This window comes from Coffea eugenioides, chromosome 7 (assembly GCF_003713205.1).
Source record: "Coffea eugenioides isolate CCC68of chromosome 7, Ceug_1.0, whole genome shotgun sequence".
Classification (NCBI taxonomy): domain Eukaryota; kingdom Viridiplantae; phylum Streptophyta; class Magnoliopsida; order Gentianales; family Rubiaceae; genus Coffea; species Coffea eugenioides.
Genome location: NC_040041.1, coordinates 293,364 through 306,603, shown reverse-complemented (window position 1 = coordinate 306,603; position 13,240 = coordinate 293,364). Strand labels below are relative to the sequence as shown.

Genomic DNA, 13,240 nt, shown 5'->3' with positions numbered 1-13,240 from the left:
AAAAAAAACTTACAAGTGAAAGACCGCAACGGATCTTCTGTCCCACACCCTGTCTCACTTTTTATTATATTGCTATTTCTCCTTCATAAACATTTTTTTTGTTTCCTTAAGATCCAATAACTATTAATTGAGTAATACACAAAATTTAACAAACTCAAAAAAATCAAAATGCATAAAAAATGAGATTTTTTATGAATTTTCTGTTGTATTTTTTAATTTTCTATTATATATTACTTTTTTGAAGCTGTTGTATTTATTTTTTACTTAATTAATAGTTATTGAATCTTAAGGAAACAAAAAAGAATTAAAACATGATGTTTATGTAAAAGAAAAAGCAATATAATAAAAAGTGGGACAGAGAGTGGCACAGGGTGTGGGACAGAAGATCCGTTGCGATAAAAGACCCTTATAGAAGATACCTAATTAGAGAGAGAAAGAGGAGTAATTAATGCATAATGGATCCTAGCAAAATCAATAAAAAAAAGTTGATGGTGGTGAAGCTGATCCAATAGAGAGTTTGATTTAAGGGAGACAATGTTGGCATATTAAATCAAAACAGAAAATTAGAAATTTTCTATATTCTTATTTAGTAGTGTTTTAGTCAAGTTAGGGTTTTAGTAATTCTATTGGAATCAAGTTATGGTTGTTTTATTGTTTAGAAATTAGTATGTTATTAGGAACTTTCTTGTGGCGTAAGACTTGGTTGTCAAGTCATCTAGTCTATAAATAGAAAGTTGTATTATTGTGTTTAATTGAGAAGAGTGAAGGATTGGGAATCTTGTTTTTATGATATGATTAATAGGTTATTATTGATATTATTCCTCTTCTCTCACACATATTTTTATGTTTGTAAATTGCCTCCCTCTCATATTGGTTTTGTCAAATATATATCTCCAATAATTTTTTTAAGTTGACCCTTATAAAAATACCTAATTAGAGAGAGAAAGAGGGGTAATTAATGCATAATGGATCCTAGCAAAATCAATAAAAAGAAGTTGATTGATTAAGGGTAATCTTAGCAACATACATAAAGTTGTGGATCCTAACAAAATCAATAAAAGAGTTGATTGATCAAGGGTAATCTTAGCAACATATATATAAAGTTGATTGAGGGTAATCTTAACATTTGAATAGAATGCGCAGTGCCCTGTACCATGGTGTCAAAATTCAACAAAAACACTCGGCCCTTAATAAAAGCCACCATTGCAATTTTAGAAAGAAAATCAAAGAAAGAGTACTCAAAAGTTAGTATCACAATCCATGTCCTCTGCAAAAGAAGAAATTAAAAGGGGTTAGACAGGGAGCCATTTTTCATATTCACGTTTACGCATGGCATAACCCGGGACACTAGAATTTTGAGAAGTGCTTGTTCGATATAAAAGGGGAAAAGGAAAAAACACACACACACACACACACACAATGATTTAGGTACTTTTTTTTTTTTGGGAAAGAAAATGGTTTAAGAAACTTGGATCCCGTACAAAAATCCCGGACTTCATTAACATGAGGAGAAATTAAAGGGTCGAGTAGACGGCGGCCTCCCTAATGTGTTGTTATTCACGCTTACTCGACCACTCCCCGTAGAACATTCTAACTGCTAACTTGCTAAGAAAGACGCTACATACATAATTCTCATCCCAGCCGCTAAAAATTTGGCGGCACCAAAACCGCTGCTAAACTCAGCCCCGTTCTTTTACCTCAACCGCCTTTTTATTTCCCCCCCCCCCCCCCCTCTTCCTAGATTTCAGTAACCTCCGACTCCTTAGATTCAGCTCTCCAGAATCACAATCACTTTACACTCCCAAGATTTTCTTGTGTCGATATTGAGATGGAAACTTCTCAGACTACATCGTCTATCCCTAGCCTTTTGTGCGAAGAAGATGAATCTTGCTTCACTCTGAACAACGAAAGTGATGAAACCTTGTGCCAATGTTGTATTTTTGAGTACGATGATGAGTACATTGAAATGCTGATTCACAAGGAATCTGATTTACAGTCAAATACCAATAAATCTCTTTGCAATAGTTCAATCGACGAGACTGACGAACAGAGTTGGTTGAAACGTGCCCGCTTAGATGCTGTCCAATGGATTCTTGATGTTTGTTATCTCTTCTCTTTCACTACTCTGTGCCATCCTTTTCATTCTGGGATTTGTTTATTATTTATTCTTTTGCTCATTCTTTTTGGGTATAGACCAGAGCTTTATTTGGACTTCACTTCCAGACGGTCTATCTGTCACTGACATACTTCGACGGGTTCTTTTCTAAGCGATCCGTTGAGGTGAGTATCATTTTTCAGTTTCTCGCTCGTTCTTGTGATATTTTGCTCGTCTCGAAACGCGATTCAATAATAGACTTCTCTGATGGTGGAAAATAATTTGTGACACTGCCTGATCGATGTTGGTAGGATGGGAAATTATGGGCTATTCGGTTGTTGTCCATTGCATGTTTATCTTTGGCTGCGAAGATGGAGGAGTATAAAGCGCCGGCATTATCTGACTATCACATAGATGAATGTAATTTTGAAGGCCGCCTGATTCAGAAAATGGAACTGTTGGTTTTGGATGCTTTGGAGTGGAAAATGAATGTACTCACCCCTTTCCTTTATTTTCGATACTTCATAGCCAAGTTTTATGGTGAGTCAAGACCGAAAGGACTAATGTCAAGAGCCATCGAACTCACATTGGCTATGCTAAAAGGTGATCCATAGTTGCACTAAGTTGAGTTCCACCTCCTTTTGCAGATAACGTATTTTTCTTAGTTGGCTTGGTTTTTGTTAATTCAGATATTAGTTTAGTAAAATATCCACCGTCCATGATTGCTGCTGTGGCTGTTTTAGCAGCCTGCGATTCTCAGTTGACAATGAAGATGTTGGAGTTCAAGCTGAGCATAATCTCATCATGGGGTTCTTCACATAAAGTGAGTTTCCTTGCTTTTAATTGAAAGTAATGATTTGCGATGCATGATTCATTCTTCCTTCGTTTGCACTTTATGCCCGCGCAGAAAAAGTTATACTACCTATCTGATTTCATGTATTGGTAATGCACTGGGACAGGACAATGTGCTCTTATGCTACAATCTAATGCGGGAAATTCAGAAGGCTAAGTCCAACACCCCAAATCTGCAGAGTCCCCTGAGTTTGTCGTTAAAGCAATCAAGCTCACGTGATTGTCGAGAAAGTTGTTGCATAATTGGCACCAAAAGGAGGCTTGCATACCCCGACAGTGATCAACATCAACCTTCGCAGAGGACTCATCGATCTCCATAGGAAGATCAATCAACTTGCCAGATTCCCAAGTACTACTAATTAGTTACAAGCGATGATTTGGTGTGCATTGGATTTGATGGCAGATCCCAGTTTCCAATATGAACCAGAAGTTTCTGCCTCTTGGACAAGTGCAAAAATACCAATGAAGAAAGAGAAGCACATACTGCTAAGAAGCTGACTTCAGTTTGAAGAAACAAACGATGGCCAAATAGGATGTCCACAAGGTTGCTGGAGAGGTGGAGACTGTAGTAGTGCTTGCTATAGTGGTATCGGCCATCATAAATGAAAAAAAAAAATGTGCTAGTTCCGCCCTGTTAACTTTTTTTCAGTTTGCAAATTGTTCTTATTGTTTAGATCTTTGCTTTTTGTTTTGATGGGAAAACCCCATTCGCCCAGTCTTGGGATGCTTCCTCTGTTCCCTCCAAAAGGCTATTTAATAACCAATGAGCTGTAGGGAATGACAGTTGTCTTGTTTGATTTGATTCATCCGTCTTACATTTGGGCCATCCAAAATGTGCAAAAGTTGGATTTTTTTTATTTTTTTTATTTTTTTTTGGGTGGGTAGGTTGGAGGCTGCTTTGTGATGCTCGGGCAATTTTCCTTTCACTGTTTACTTTTCGCTGTACTTGGGGACGCCACGAACCCGGAAGAACTCAGAGTCTGAAATCATTTTGAGAATCGAACAGGGGACGTGTCCTTTGAATAATGAAGACTAGTAGTAGTAGTATTACCTTATGACCACTGGCTCGGTGGTCACCAGGGAGGGGCTTGAGTCCCTACTGTAGCGTGTAGGTGAGGGTTCAAACCAAGTGCGAGAGGGAATGGATTTATGAACTTATGATGTTATGCTTGATTACCTGTCTGCCAAAGGGAAAATGTACTGTCAAGTTAAAAAGCAATAGGAGGCCGTTTTGGTTAAGTACATTGTTGGTTATTTCTTGCCGTGATAGGACTTCTTTTGTGGGGATAAAAAGGTTTGCTGCTAGTTACTTGTTTAATATAGCGTGCTAAACCAAATGTGGATCCTCATACTTGGCGAATTTCTTGAAATAATGTTAAAACTAAAAATTATCACAAAAGTAGTGTTTTGTAGGGAGTGTGTATATCATAAGGGCCGCTGCAAGTCACAATATCGGCTTAAAGGTTGTTCGACTTTTTTTTTTCATTTTTTTTCACGGCTTAAGAATTTTTGAAGTTAAGATTTTCAATTGCATTTTTTTTATTTTAGCCAAAGATGGACCGTTGATTAACGTATTATAAAGGGTCGTGATTTGAAGGAGCAGGAAAAAATTTTTTAAAAATCTTTGGCCGCAATACTAATTTGTGGCGAATGAATTAAAAATTTTTTTCCCTTAACCGCACAACTGATTTGTGGCGTTTTGGAAAACTTTTTTCGTTAATCGTACATCAGATGTGTGGCGTTAGTTATTGTGAATTTTTCATTGAGAAAAGCTTTTTGACTAGTCAAACGATGGAACTTTCATTAGCCGCAAACGCCACAAATCAGTTCAATTCTTTTCTTAATACTTATCTTCTTTTTTAGGTTGATTCTCTGTCGCGGATCGGTTCAATTTGTAAGATGTATCTCGATCCCACTAATTCTTCGCAGTGTGCTTATCTGGGACTAACAACGATACGTGAGGTGACATTTGAGGCATTACAATACTTGAATTTATGAATGAATTGGCGGATAATATTCTGATTTTAAGATTTTTTCTTGTAAAATCTTTTGTTTTATTATCATTCAAATTTTTATTGAATTATTGTACCTATTTATCGTTGAATGCTGCATTATTTATCGTTATTTAAATTAACATTAAAATCAAAGTATTTAAAAAAAAAAGGATGATTTGGCCAAATTTCATATTTAATTAGTTTTTTTTTTATTTTCAACTGGAACCTTAACCAATTTTATAACACGCTTAATCACCACTTATGAAATTAGCACAATTCTTGTAGGTAAATTAAATTTTAGGCTTCCATGGTTTGGGTTTACATATTAGGGTTTTAGTGCTAGGGTTTAGGGATTAGGATTAGGATTAGTGGAAAAATTTGTACTAGTGAAATGACTTAATGAAACACCAGAACTAGATTGTTCTTCTGCTAACTAGTGTTTCATAGCAGACGTGTGAACCCAGAAATTGAGTCATGCAATTGCAATTGTCGAGTGGCGTAATTCCGTGGAACTTAATCAATTCTAGCTCTTGAAATTGGCTAGCTGAAATCAGAAATTCTTCATCTTTTTTCTCTTTCGCAAAACTTCTTATCCCATATTTCCTGATTTTAACAGATTGTTGATAGATGTCCAAATTGTTTGACCCGCTTAGTTCTGGGTTAGGAGCATTCTAAGAAAACAGATTTGTTACTATTAAAATTAAAAAATTAACATCGAAAGATTTTTTTCAAAAAGTAGATTGGAGGGATCAAGTCCCATCACTTAGGCTTCGTTTCGGAGCGGAGGATTTGGACAAAAAAGAAAGGGAAAGAAGAGAAAGTTAAGGCCTTGTTTGGATTGCCGGTTTCCATGAAAAATTACGAAAAATGCAATCCAAACACAACCTAAGTTTTCCTTCATTTGTTAGTTTTTAGTAGAAAAGAAAAGAAAGGAAATGTAAGAATTTAAGATGATGAAATGTAAGAATTTAAGATGATGAATAGTAGCCAAAATTTTTCCTCCCACATTAGAAAGAAATGGGAAGAAAGTTTGAGGAAGTTTGTCAATTTTTTTAAAAATGCCTATTTTGTCCTTAAAAAGATCTTGAACAAATATTTAATGACTTTGATATCCAAAATCATTCCACTATTTTTCAAAACTCCCAAACAACATAACAAAATGTCTTATCCTCTCTTCTTTTCTCTCATAACTTAAATTTTCCCTTCTTTTCTTTTCTATCCTAAACTCCCAAACTAAGCCTTAAAAATTAATTGTGGATTCAAAATCCAGTTATATTTTGATTCAAAAGTTTCTTTGAATGGTAAAATTACGGGATTCTTTGGATTGCTAGTTTAAATTAAAAATATTCCTTACCATTACCTTTTTAGTTCATATACTTCAAGGTGTTATGGTACTACTCCCTCCGTTCTACTTGGATAATTCTGTTTTTTTTTCACACAGTTTAAGAAAAAGTAGTTAACTTTGTTGGAAAAGTAAATTTAGATTGCTATTTTCCTAAAATACCCTCACATTAAATATGGTACAACTTTATAGGAACTTGAATTGATGGTAAAAAAAGAATCAACTCTTATTAAATGGGTTAGGTTTATAGTAACAACTACTTATATTGAATAAAGGTGTTTTAGGAAAATTAAAATACAACTACATTCTTCAATTAGAAAGTGGACTACAATTTGGGACAGATGAAAAAGGAATACAAGACTATTAAAGTGGGACGGAGGGAGTGCAATTTTTTTATTTTATAAAAATTTCAAAAGATGGCAATCCAAACCGTGACTTTTATTTATTTATTTACTATTTATTTTCTGTTTTGTTCCTCCGATGTTGTTTGTCTGCTTTCCCCTCTCGCAGGCCGCCAAAACTAGTTTCAAATTTGAAAGTAATAAAAGGTACAGAACTACTTAATTGATGGGCTAACAGACCAATCAAAGCTTAACGACACTTCCTGTTCCCCACATCCCAAATCCAATCATGTCTTTCCATCCATCGGTCACCCAAACAACCTTCACAACGCGTAACTCTTAACCGTTCCCTCCCATTCCAAGACACTGACGACAGTAGAAACACGCACTTCCCCACTCACAAAAACGCGCAGCAATCCTTTCGATGGAGAAGAGGCTTCGCTCGTCGCTGAAGACCTCAGCAGAAGAATTCCTCTCAACAGCTAAAAAGCTAGGGTTTGCAAAATCTACAAAATCCACTCTCAAATCCTTAATTTACACCCTTACTCCTCCTTCTGACCTCGTTTCTTCCCTCCCGCCCTCTCTCCACCGCTCAATTTCCCAATCAATTAACAAATTTAAATCGTTTTCCAGTTCAAGCCCCCAAACTTCCCCTCAGACTCCACCTACTAAGCGCGTCCGCCGTTCCTCCCGCCACCTGAAAAGCGATGATGCTTCTCACACCACCGAAAACGAAAAGAAAAGGCAGAAGGAATCCGTCGTCGAAAATCTCGAGATTTACACGTATATTGCGTTCCTCTGCGTCACACATCCGAAAGGTTCATTTTCGGCTGCTGATTTACTCCCTGGAGTTAGCGAGTTGCACGATAATTTAGTTATATTCGAGTCGGATTCGACGTTGCTGTCGGAGATTGCTAATTTGTGTGAGGAGTGGTGGAAGAGGAATTTGCCTGGAAAAGAAGCCCTAATTTCGCAGTCATTGCCTTTTCTGCTATCGAGGTCATTGACTTTAAAGAAGAAAGTGGACGTTCACAGGGTTTACAGTCTTCGAGAGGCGTTTATTTTGTTTGATTTTGAAGATGAGGAAAGTATCGAGGACTTGAAGAATTTGTTAATGCGTTGCGTGATATCCCCCTTGTATTTTAAGACAGAGGAAGGAAGGAAGTTTATCGCATTTATATTTGGGCTGGGTGGGCAGCTAGTGACGGAGGCCTTGGCGATGATTAAGTCGCAGATCCCATTTGGAAGGAAATCCATGTTGGAAGCTTATGGGGAGATTGTTTTTCGGGCTTGGAAGTCCGTGGAAGGAGAGTCGAAGGACGAAATCGAGAACGACTTTTTGCAGGGGTTGATCGAGAGCGCTATACATGCTAGCTCCCCCGCATTTGCTGCTTCTATCAGGACGGTTTTGGGGGCGTTTATCATCCAAAGAACAACACATGGGGTTGAGAAACTGCTCTTTAGGCTTGCCGAGCCTGTGATCTTTCGTTCTCTTCAGGTAATTTTTACCGCTTCATTTTCTTGTGATTCAGTTAGTGGTATAGAGCTGTTTGTTGTGTGCTACCGTGGCTGTGCAGTGTAAAAGCTAACAATTCAGCTCATTACGTTTACAAGCATGATATGATTCTACAATCTGGTTCTTTCTTTTGCCACTCCTCATCATTCAAAACTGGTCTAGGAAATTTTACATTGCATTATCAGATGAAAATTTTAAATCATTTCTTTGCTAGGACCTAATTCAGTAGTCAGAATTGATTGAAAATGTAAAAGGAAACTGTCTTGCCGCTTTATGTTACAAGTTGCAGCTTTTCGCAAATAGTTTAATGGGAACTTAACTCATTGACCTATATTGTTGTCTGAATGCTGTCAGGCTGGCTTAGTGATGGTGTGGCAACTGGAAAACTTATAGCTTCTTAGTGAATTGAAGAGAAGTTTGATAAATGGGAAAAAAGCATTACTAGTTACTACTGCAGGACTTTTTCATTTTTGAATATTGAGTTCTCTCACTAGCTCTCAAGTTTGAGGGTCATCATTGGTCTTTCTCAAGCTCAATGGAGGTAGCTACTTGTTTTCCTATAAGAATATATTCATACATTATGGTACTGGTCCATTTTTTTCAGGTAGCGAACTCCAATGTTCGTCACAATGCACTTCATTTACTTCTAGACCTATTCCCCCTTGAAGATCCTGATGCGACAAAGGAGGTTGAAGATACGCTGCTTGATAAACAGTTCTTTTTGGTGAATAAATTACTTACGGATGAATGTCCAGATGTGAGAGTTGTGGCTGTGGAGGGTGGTTGTCGCATACTTAACTTGTTTTGGGAAGTTATTCCTACACCATCCATCACAAAGATACTTACCAAAATTTTTGATGATTTGACACATGACAATTGTACTGAGGTTAGGTTTTCCACGGTTGATGGAATCATGTACCTTCTTGGAAATCCTCATTCCCATGAAGTCCTTAAAGTACTTTTACCTAGAATGGGGCATTTGATTCTGGATCATGCACTTTCAGTGCGCGTTGCTATCATGGATCTGCTTCTTCTTGTAAGGGATATGCGGAACTTTCAGTTTCATAAGGTACTTCCAAACTGGCAAAAATATTTGGGTAAAAATCACTAGCAATTGCTGACTTTCTCTTTTTCTAATTACTGATAACTTTTTTTTTTGTAAGTGCACTCGTAAATGTGTCTGTTTGCCTGCAGGTGGTGCAGTTAGAACTACTGTTGTCTTCACTTGCAAATGATCACCCTCTTGTTGCTCAGAAAATCACAAAACTTCTTATACCATCATATTTTCCCTCTCAAGTAACCCAGGAAGAAGCATGTAATCGCTTTATTGCACTCATAAGAAGGTGCCCTGTTGCTGGAGCAAGATTTTGTGAGTTTTGTGTATCAGAGGGAGCATCATTGCAGTCCCTCAAGGAGCTTTTTGGTGTTCTCATCCGTTTAACTCTGTCATCTGATCGGCTTGATGCACAACATATGGATGGTTTACTGACTGCTGCTTCCCACCTTTGTGACAATTTAGTAAATGATCCATCTACCAAGGCTGCAATGAAGGAGGAAGTGAATGGTGAAAAGCTGAAGCGAATTTTTGCTGCTGCGCCTACTACTCATGCCAAATCTTGTGTTTGCAACATTGTTACAGCCATTTCTCCTGATGCCGTGGATGGCCTTTTCAAAGATTGCTTGGGACTGATTATGAATTGCAGTGCTATATGCAGTGATATGGACAGGCAAGTTGAACTTAGGTCTGCTCATAAGATGGTCTTGTCTTGTGATTGGTTTGATCTGATGTTTGATGCCATGACAAAACATTTGCAAAAAACTGCACATGACTGCCATGTCGGATTTGGAATAGAACAAACAAAATTTATTGATGCCTCTGCTAAAAGGAGGAAAACTAAATCTACCTCGAGAGCCTCATCAAAGTTGGGAGATGACGAGAAGAAAAGATCATCCAAGTTTGTCAAAAGTAGATTTTATGAGGATTATGCTATTGCTACAGGAATAGCCTGGCAAATAAAGGAACTACTTTTATCTGAAAATATGCGGACTGCAATATTAACTTCTAGGAATTTGGAAGCTGCTTTTGATGCTTTGAAGGTGATATCTGAGGTTAGCATCTTGCAATGCTTACAGTGCGATACTATGAGTGCTTCTCCAGTATTGGCATATGCAACTCTCACCCTACATATGTCTCTGCAACATGTTAGCACAATTGGAAATACACATTCTAGCTTCAGGGAAGGAGAATGTTTAGACTCTTCAGATTCACCTCTTGAGGCAAGTGAAATGTTGATTCAGATGTATGTTTCCACAGTAAATCAAGTCTGGTGCAAAACACATATGCTTTTCTTTGTCAAAGTCCTGTTGCTCTTAGAAGCACATTCTGTCAATTAGATTTGCATTTGCATGCTTTTTCTTGTTTCTTTTGATTTATTTTATTCTCACCCATCTTTGTTAATGTCTTGGAGATACTTCTAAAAATGAGCATCTATTTCTGCTTGGTTTAATTGAGATAGATATCATATAGTTTGTCCTAAGTAAAATGTTTCATCCTGATATTGATGGTACTTGTACATTAAGAAGTTTGGTTGTTTTGATGTCAAGACCTGTTAAACACAGTGGAAAATTGGTTGATACTTCTTGTAATTCTGAACTGTTACAAGGGAAAGATTCTGATGGGGATTTAAAGCTTGTTTTGAGTTAGAAATCTTGTTAATATAACTATTATTTTCATCCTTTTTAACTGTTAATGTTTTTATTTATTCTTTAAATATTTTTGTGAAGAATGTGGAGAGCCAAATGTGTAGTTGAAGAGAGGTTGTTGGCATTTTGTTGATCATCTATCCCCCAGCTTTATGGAACATTGAAACTGTATTGCAATGAAAGTTTGGTGAAGCAAATCAATTTGAACTTTTTTGAATCTTTGGTACTATCTTGACTTATAAATGGATGCTACAAAACAAATCTCCACTAACTTTTGCTCTAATTTGCAGTCCATTTCGAGGAATACTGTTTTGGACTCAACGTTCAATCATTTATTTAATTGTACATATAAGGTAGTCATGGAAGATGGATGTGTGAAGTACACAGATTTGCAAACTGATATGCCTAGACCAACTCATGATGGTGAGTTTCTTTCTTATGCATTCTATTTTTCTAGAACTTCTGCTTCCATTTCACAATGGTACACATTTGAACCTTTCAGAATCCAGCATTTGTTTACAAGAGCTGATACAATTAATTAGGACAAGTGCTTTGGTGGATAGGATGAGCAAACGAGTTGGTGTTGATTGCATCAGCTACACAATGGTTAAGAAATCAGAAGAGCTTTATAGACTAGTTTAAATAATATAGATTAAGTTGGTAGTTCTTTAGATGCGGGATGACTTGACTTTATAAAGGCAGAATACCTGGTCGTCTAAGGATCTCCACAACAAAATTGTTGCATTTCTCTATGTGGCATTGGTGTTTTAGAATAGTCTCTGTGTGTGTGTGTTTTTTTTTGGTTTGAGTTCATGAAATTCTTTAACTGAGTCCAGTTTATTGTTTTTTGTTCAATTCTACACAGGATCCAGCTTCATTAAACCAAAAAGGATATCAAATATGTTGAAGGTGCTAACTGCAGTACTCAAGCTCATTGTTGATGCAATTTCCATTGAAATTGCTGATGATAATGAAGAATTATGTATGAAGTTTGCAATGACATGCATAAAGTTCATGATGTTTAATTTGAAAAAGTATTCCAACACTCAGCTGCAGTTCACAGAAGAAGGCTTGAGAGAAACATTTGTTTGTTTGAGGAGTTCGTTCAGTTATGTTGCCAAGTTTCTCAGCTTATTGCTAAAAAATTCGTCCAAAGCTTCCCTTCTTTTACCAGCACCATGCAACCTGGCGAATGAGTTGTTTAACCTTTTTGCTTCAGTTGAAGAATGCTTAGGCTATGGATATGCAGCTCGGCTTATTACAGCAGTGAAGCCATGGGTGCCCGACTTAATTTTAGCACTAGGATCAATCCACCTGCTGAAACAGACTTCGGGAGGGACCGCATCTGACTGTGATGCATATATTTTTTCCTTATGGACAACCACTCTAGCAAAGATCGAGTTCTATGAACTTCAAGGCGTTGCCTCAGATGAGGAGGCAGTTCGCGGATCTAAATCTGAGCGGTTTTCTGCATTGAGGAAACTTCTGGGAATAATGGTTCAACTGTTAAGAACAAACCCTGATGTACTAGATGCTGTGGGAGTGATTTTCTTGAATGGTTTACTTCTTGGGCTAGATAGAAAGGAATTTGATCATGTACTGGGCATCCTGCATTTCGTCTGCATGAAGTTAGTCAGGCATCACGAGGAATGGGGGGGACTGAAGCTAATGTTGGCCTCTGTCCAAAGCATATATCCTCGAATCGAGGTGGAAGCACAGGAGTTAAGAGACAATGCGGATGGAAGGCAGCTGCTGAAGAACGCCAGAGCATTGCTCGAACCTGTTTGGCTGCATTATTTATCTGGTGAGCACAGGAATCAAATGGGAGAGGACTGAAAGTGTGTCGTTGCTGTTTGTATTAGGAATATGGCCATTGGGACACGTTATACGTATGTCCGTGGGTCGGGTAAACCTAAATTTGGTTAATTAGCCCGATCCTAATAAGTTGTAATTTAATCAAACCAGATCAATGTCGAGTGTCTAAATATTAAAGTAAAATTGTATCTTCGTGAATGTACTGAATTTGAATTCGTTGGATCAACAATTTCAATACAAAACCAATATGCATAACATGCCACAAATAAAGGAGAAGTTTGTGAATTCATAAAATAAAGGACAACAAGGCAGTAAATTCATAAAATCTTTATGTATATTATAATGGCAAAATTGGCTGCATCGAGCTCAAAAAAAAAAAAAAAGAAGAAAGAAAACTTTGATGTACAAGTGTCATATGCTCGACAATCCCTCTAGGTCCAACTTCGATACAAAGTTTTTCTGAAAGAAAATGAAGTTGGAGTATTTTCTTTTAATTAAGTATTTTTAGTACAATAAGGAATAAAAATAAATTGCTCGTTTATGAGTTCTGATTTTGTTTTTTGGTTTTCTTCTCTCTCTGCT

The 13,240-nt window shown here is 37.0% G+C and overlaps 2 protein-coding genes across 2 annotated transcripts; both read left to right on the top strand.

Moving 5' to 3' along the window:
• Positions 1-1,828: 1,828 nt before the first annotated feature.
• LOC113777901 (cyclin-D5-1-like) lies at positions 1,829-3,267 on the top strand. Its single transcript, XM_027323132.1, has 5 exons — positions 1,829-2,098; positions 2,194-2,280; positions 2,407-2,698; positions 2,785-2,918; positions 3,055-3,267. Exons 1-5 carry the CDS (start codon positions 1,829-1,831, stop codon positions 3,265-3,267), a joined length of 996 nt encoding a protein of 331 aa, XP_027178933.1.
• A 3,781-nt stretch (positions 3,268-7,048) lies between these two features.
• Positions 7,049-12,871, top strand: LOC113777569. Its single transcript, XM_027322692.1, has 5 exons — positions 7,049-8,122; positions 8,745-9,209; positions 9,335-10,417; positions 11,134-11,266; positions 11,709-12,871. Exons 1-5 carry the CDS (start codon positions 7,049-7,051, stop codon positions 12,677-12,679), a joined length of 3,726 nt encoding a protein of 1,241 aa, XP_027178493.1. The 3' UTR covers positions 12,680-12,871.
• Positions 12,872-13,240: the final 369 nt, after the last annotated feature.

What these genes read in the sequence shown, in the direction of transcription:
- LOC113777901 (XM_027323132.1), top strand. Translation starts at nt 1,829, where the DNA reads ATGGAAACTTCTCAGACTACATCGTCTATCCCTAGCCTTTTGTGCGAA. An exon ending in TTTCTAAGCGATCCGTTGAG is followed by an intron (nt 2,281 to 2,406) that starts GTGAGTATCATT and finishes CGATGTTGGTAG; the next exon opens with GATGGGAAATTATGGGCTAT. An exon ending in CATGGGGTTCTTCACATAAA is followed by an intron (nt 2,919 to 3,054) that starts GTGAGTTTCCTT and finishes GCACTGGGACAG; the next exon opens with GACAATGTGCTCTTATGCTA.
- LOC113777569 (XM_027322692.1), top strand. Translation starts at nt 7,049, where the DNA reads ATGGAGAAGAGGCTTCGCTCGTCGCTGAAGACCTCAGCAGAAGAATTC. An exon ending in TGATCTTTCGTTCTCTTCAG is followed by an intron (nt 8,123 to 8,744) that starts GTAATTTTTACC and finishes CATTTTTTTCAG; the next exon opens with GTAGCGAACTCCAATGTTCG. An exon ending in GCCTAGACCAACTCATGATG is followed by an intron (nt 11,267 to 11,708) that starts GTGAGTTTCTTT and finishes AATTCTACACAG; the next exon opens with GATCCAGCTTCATTAAACCA.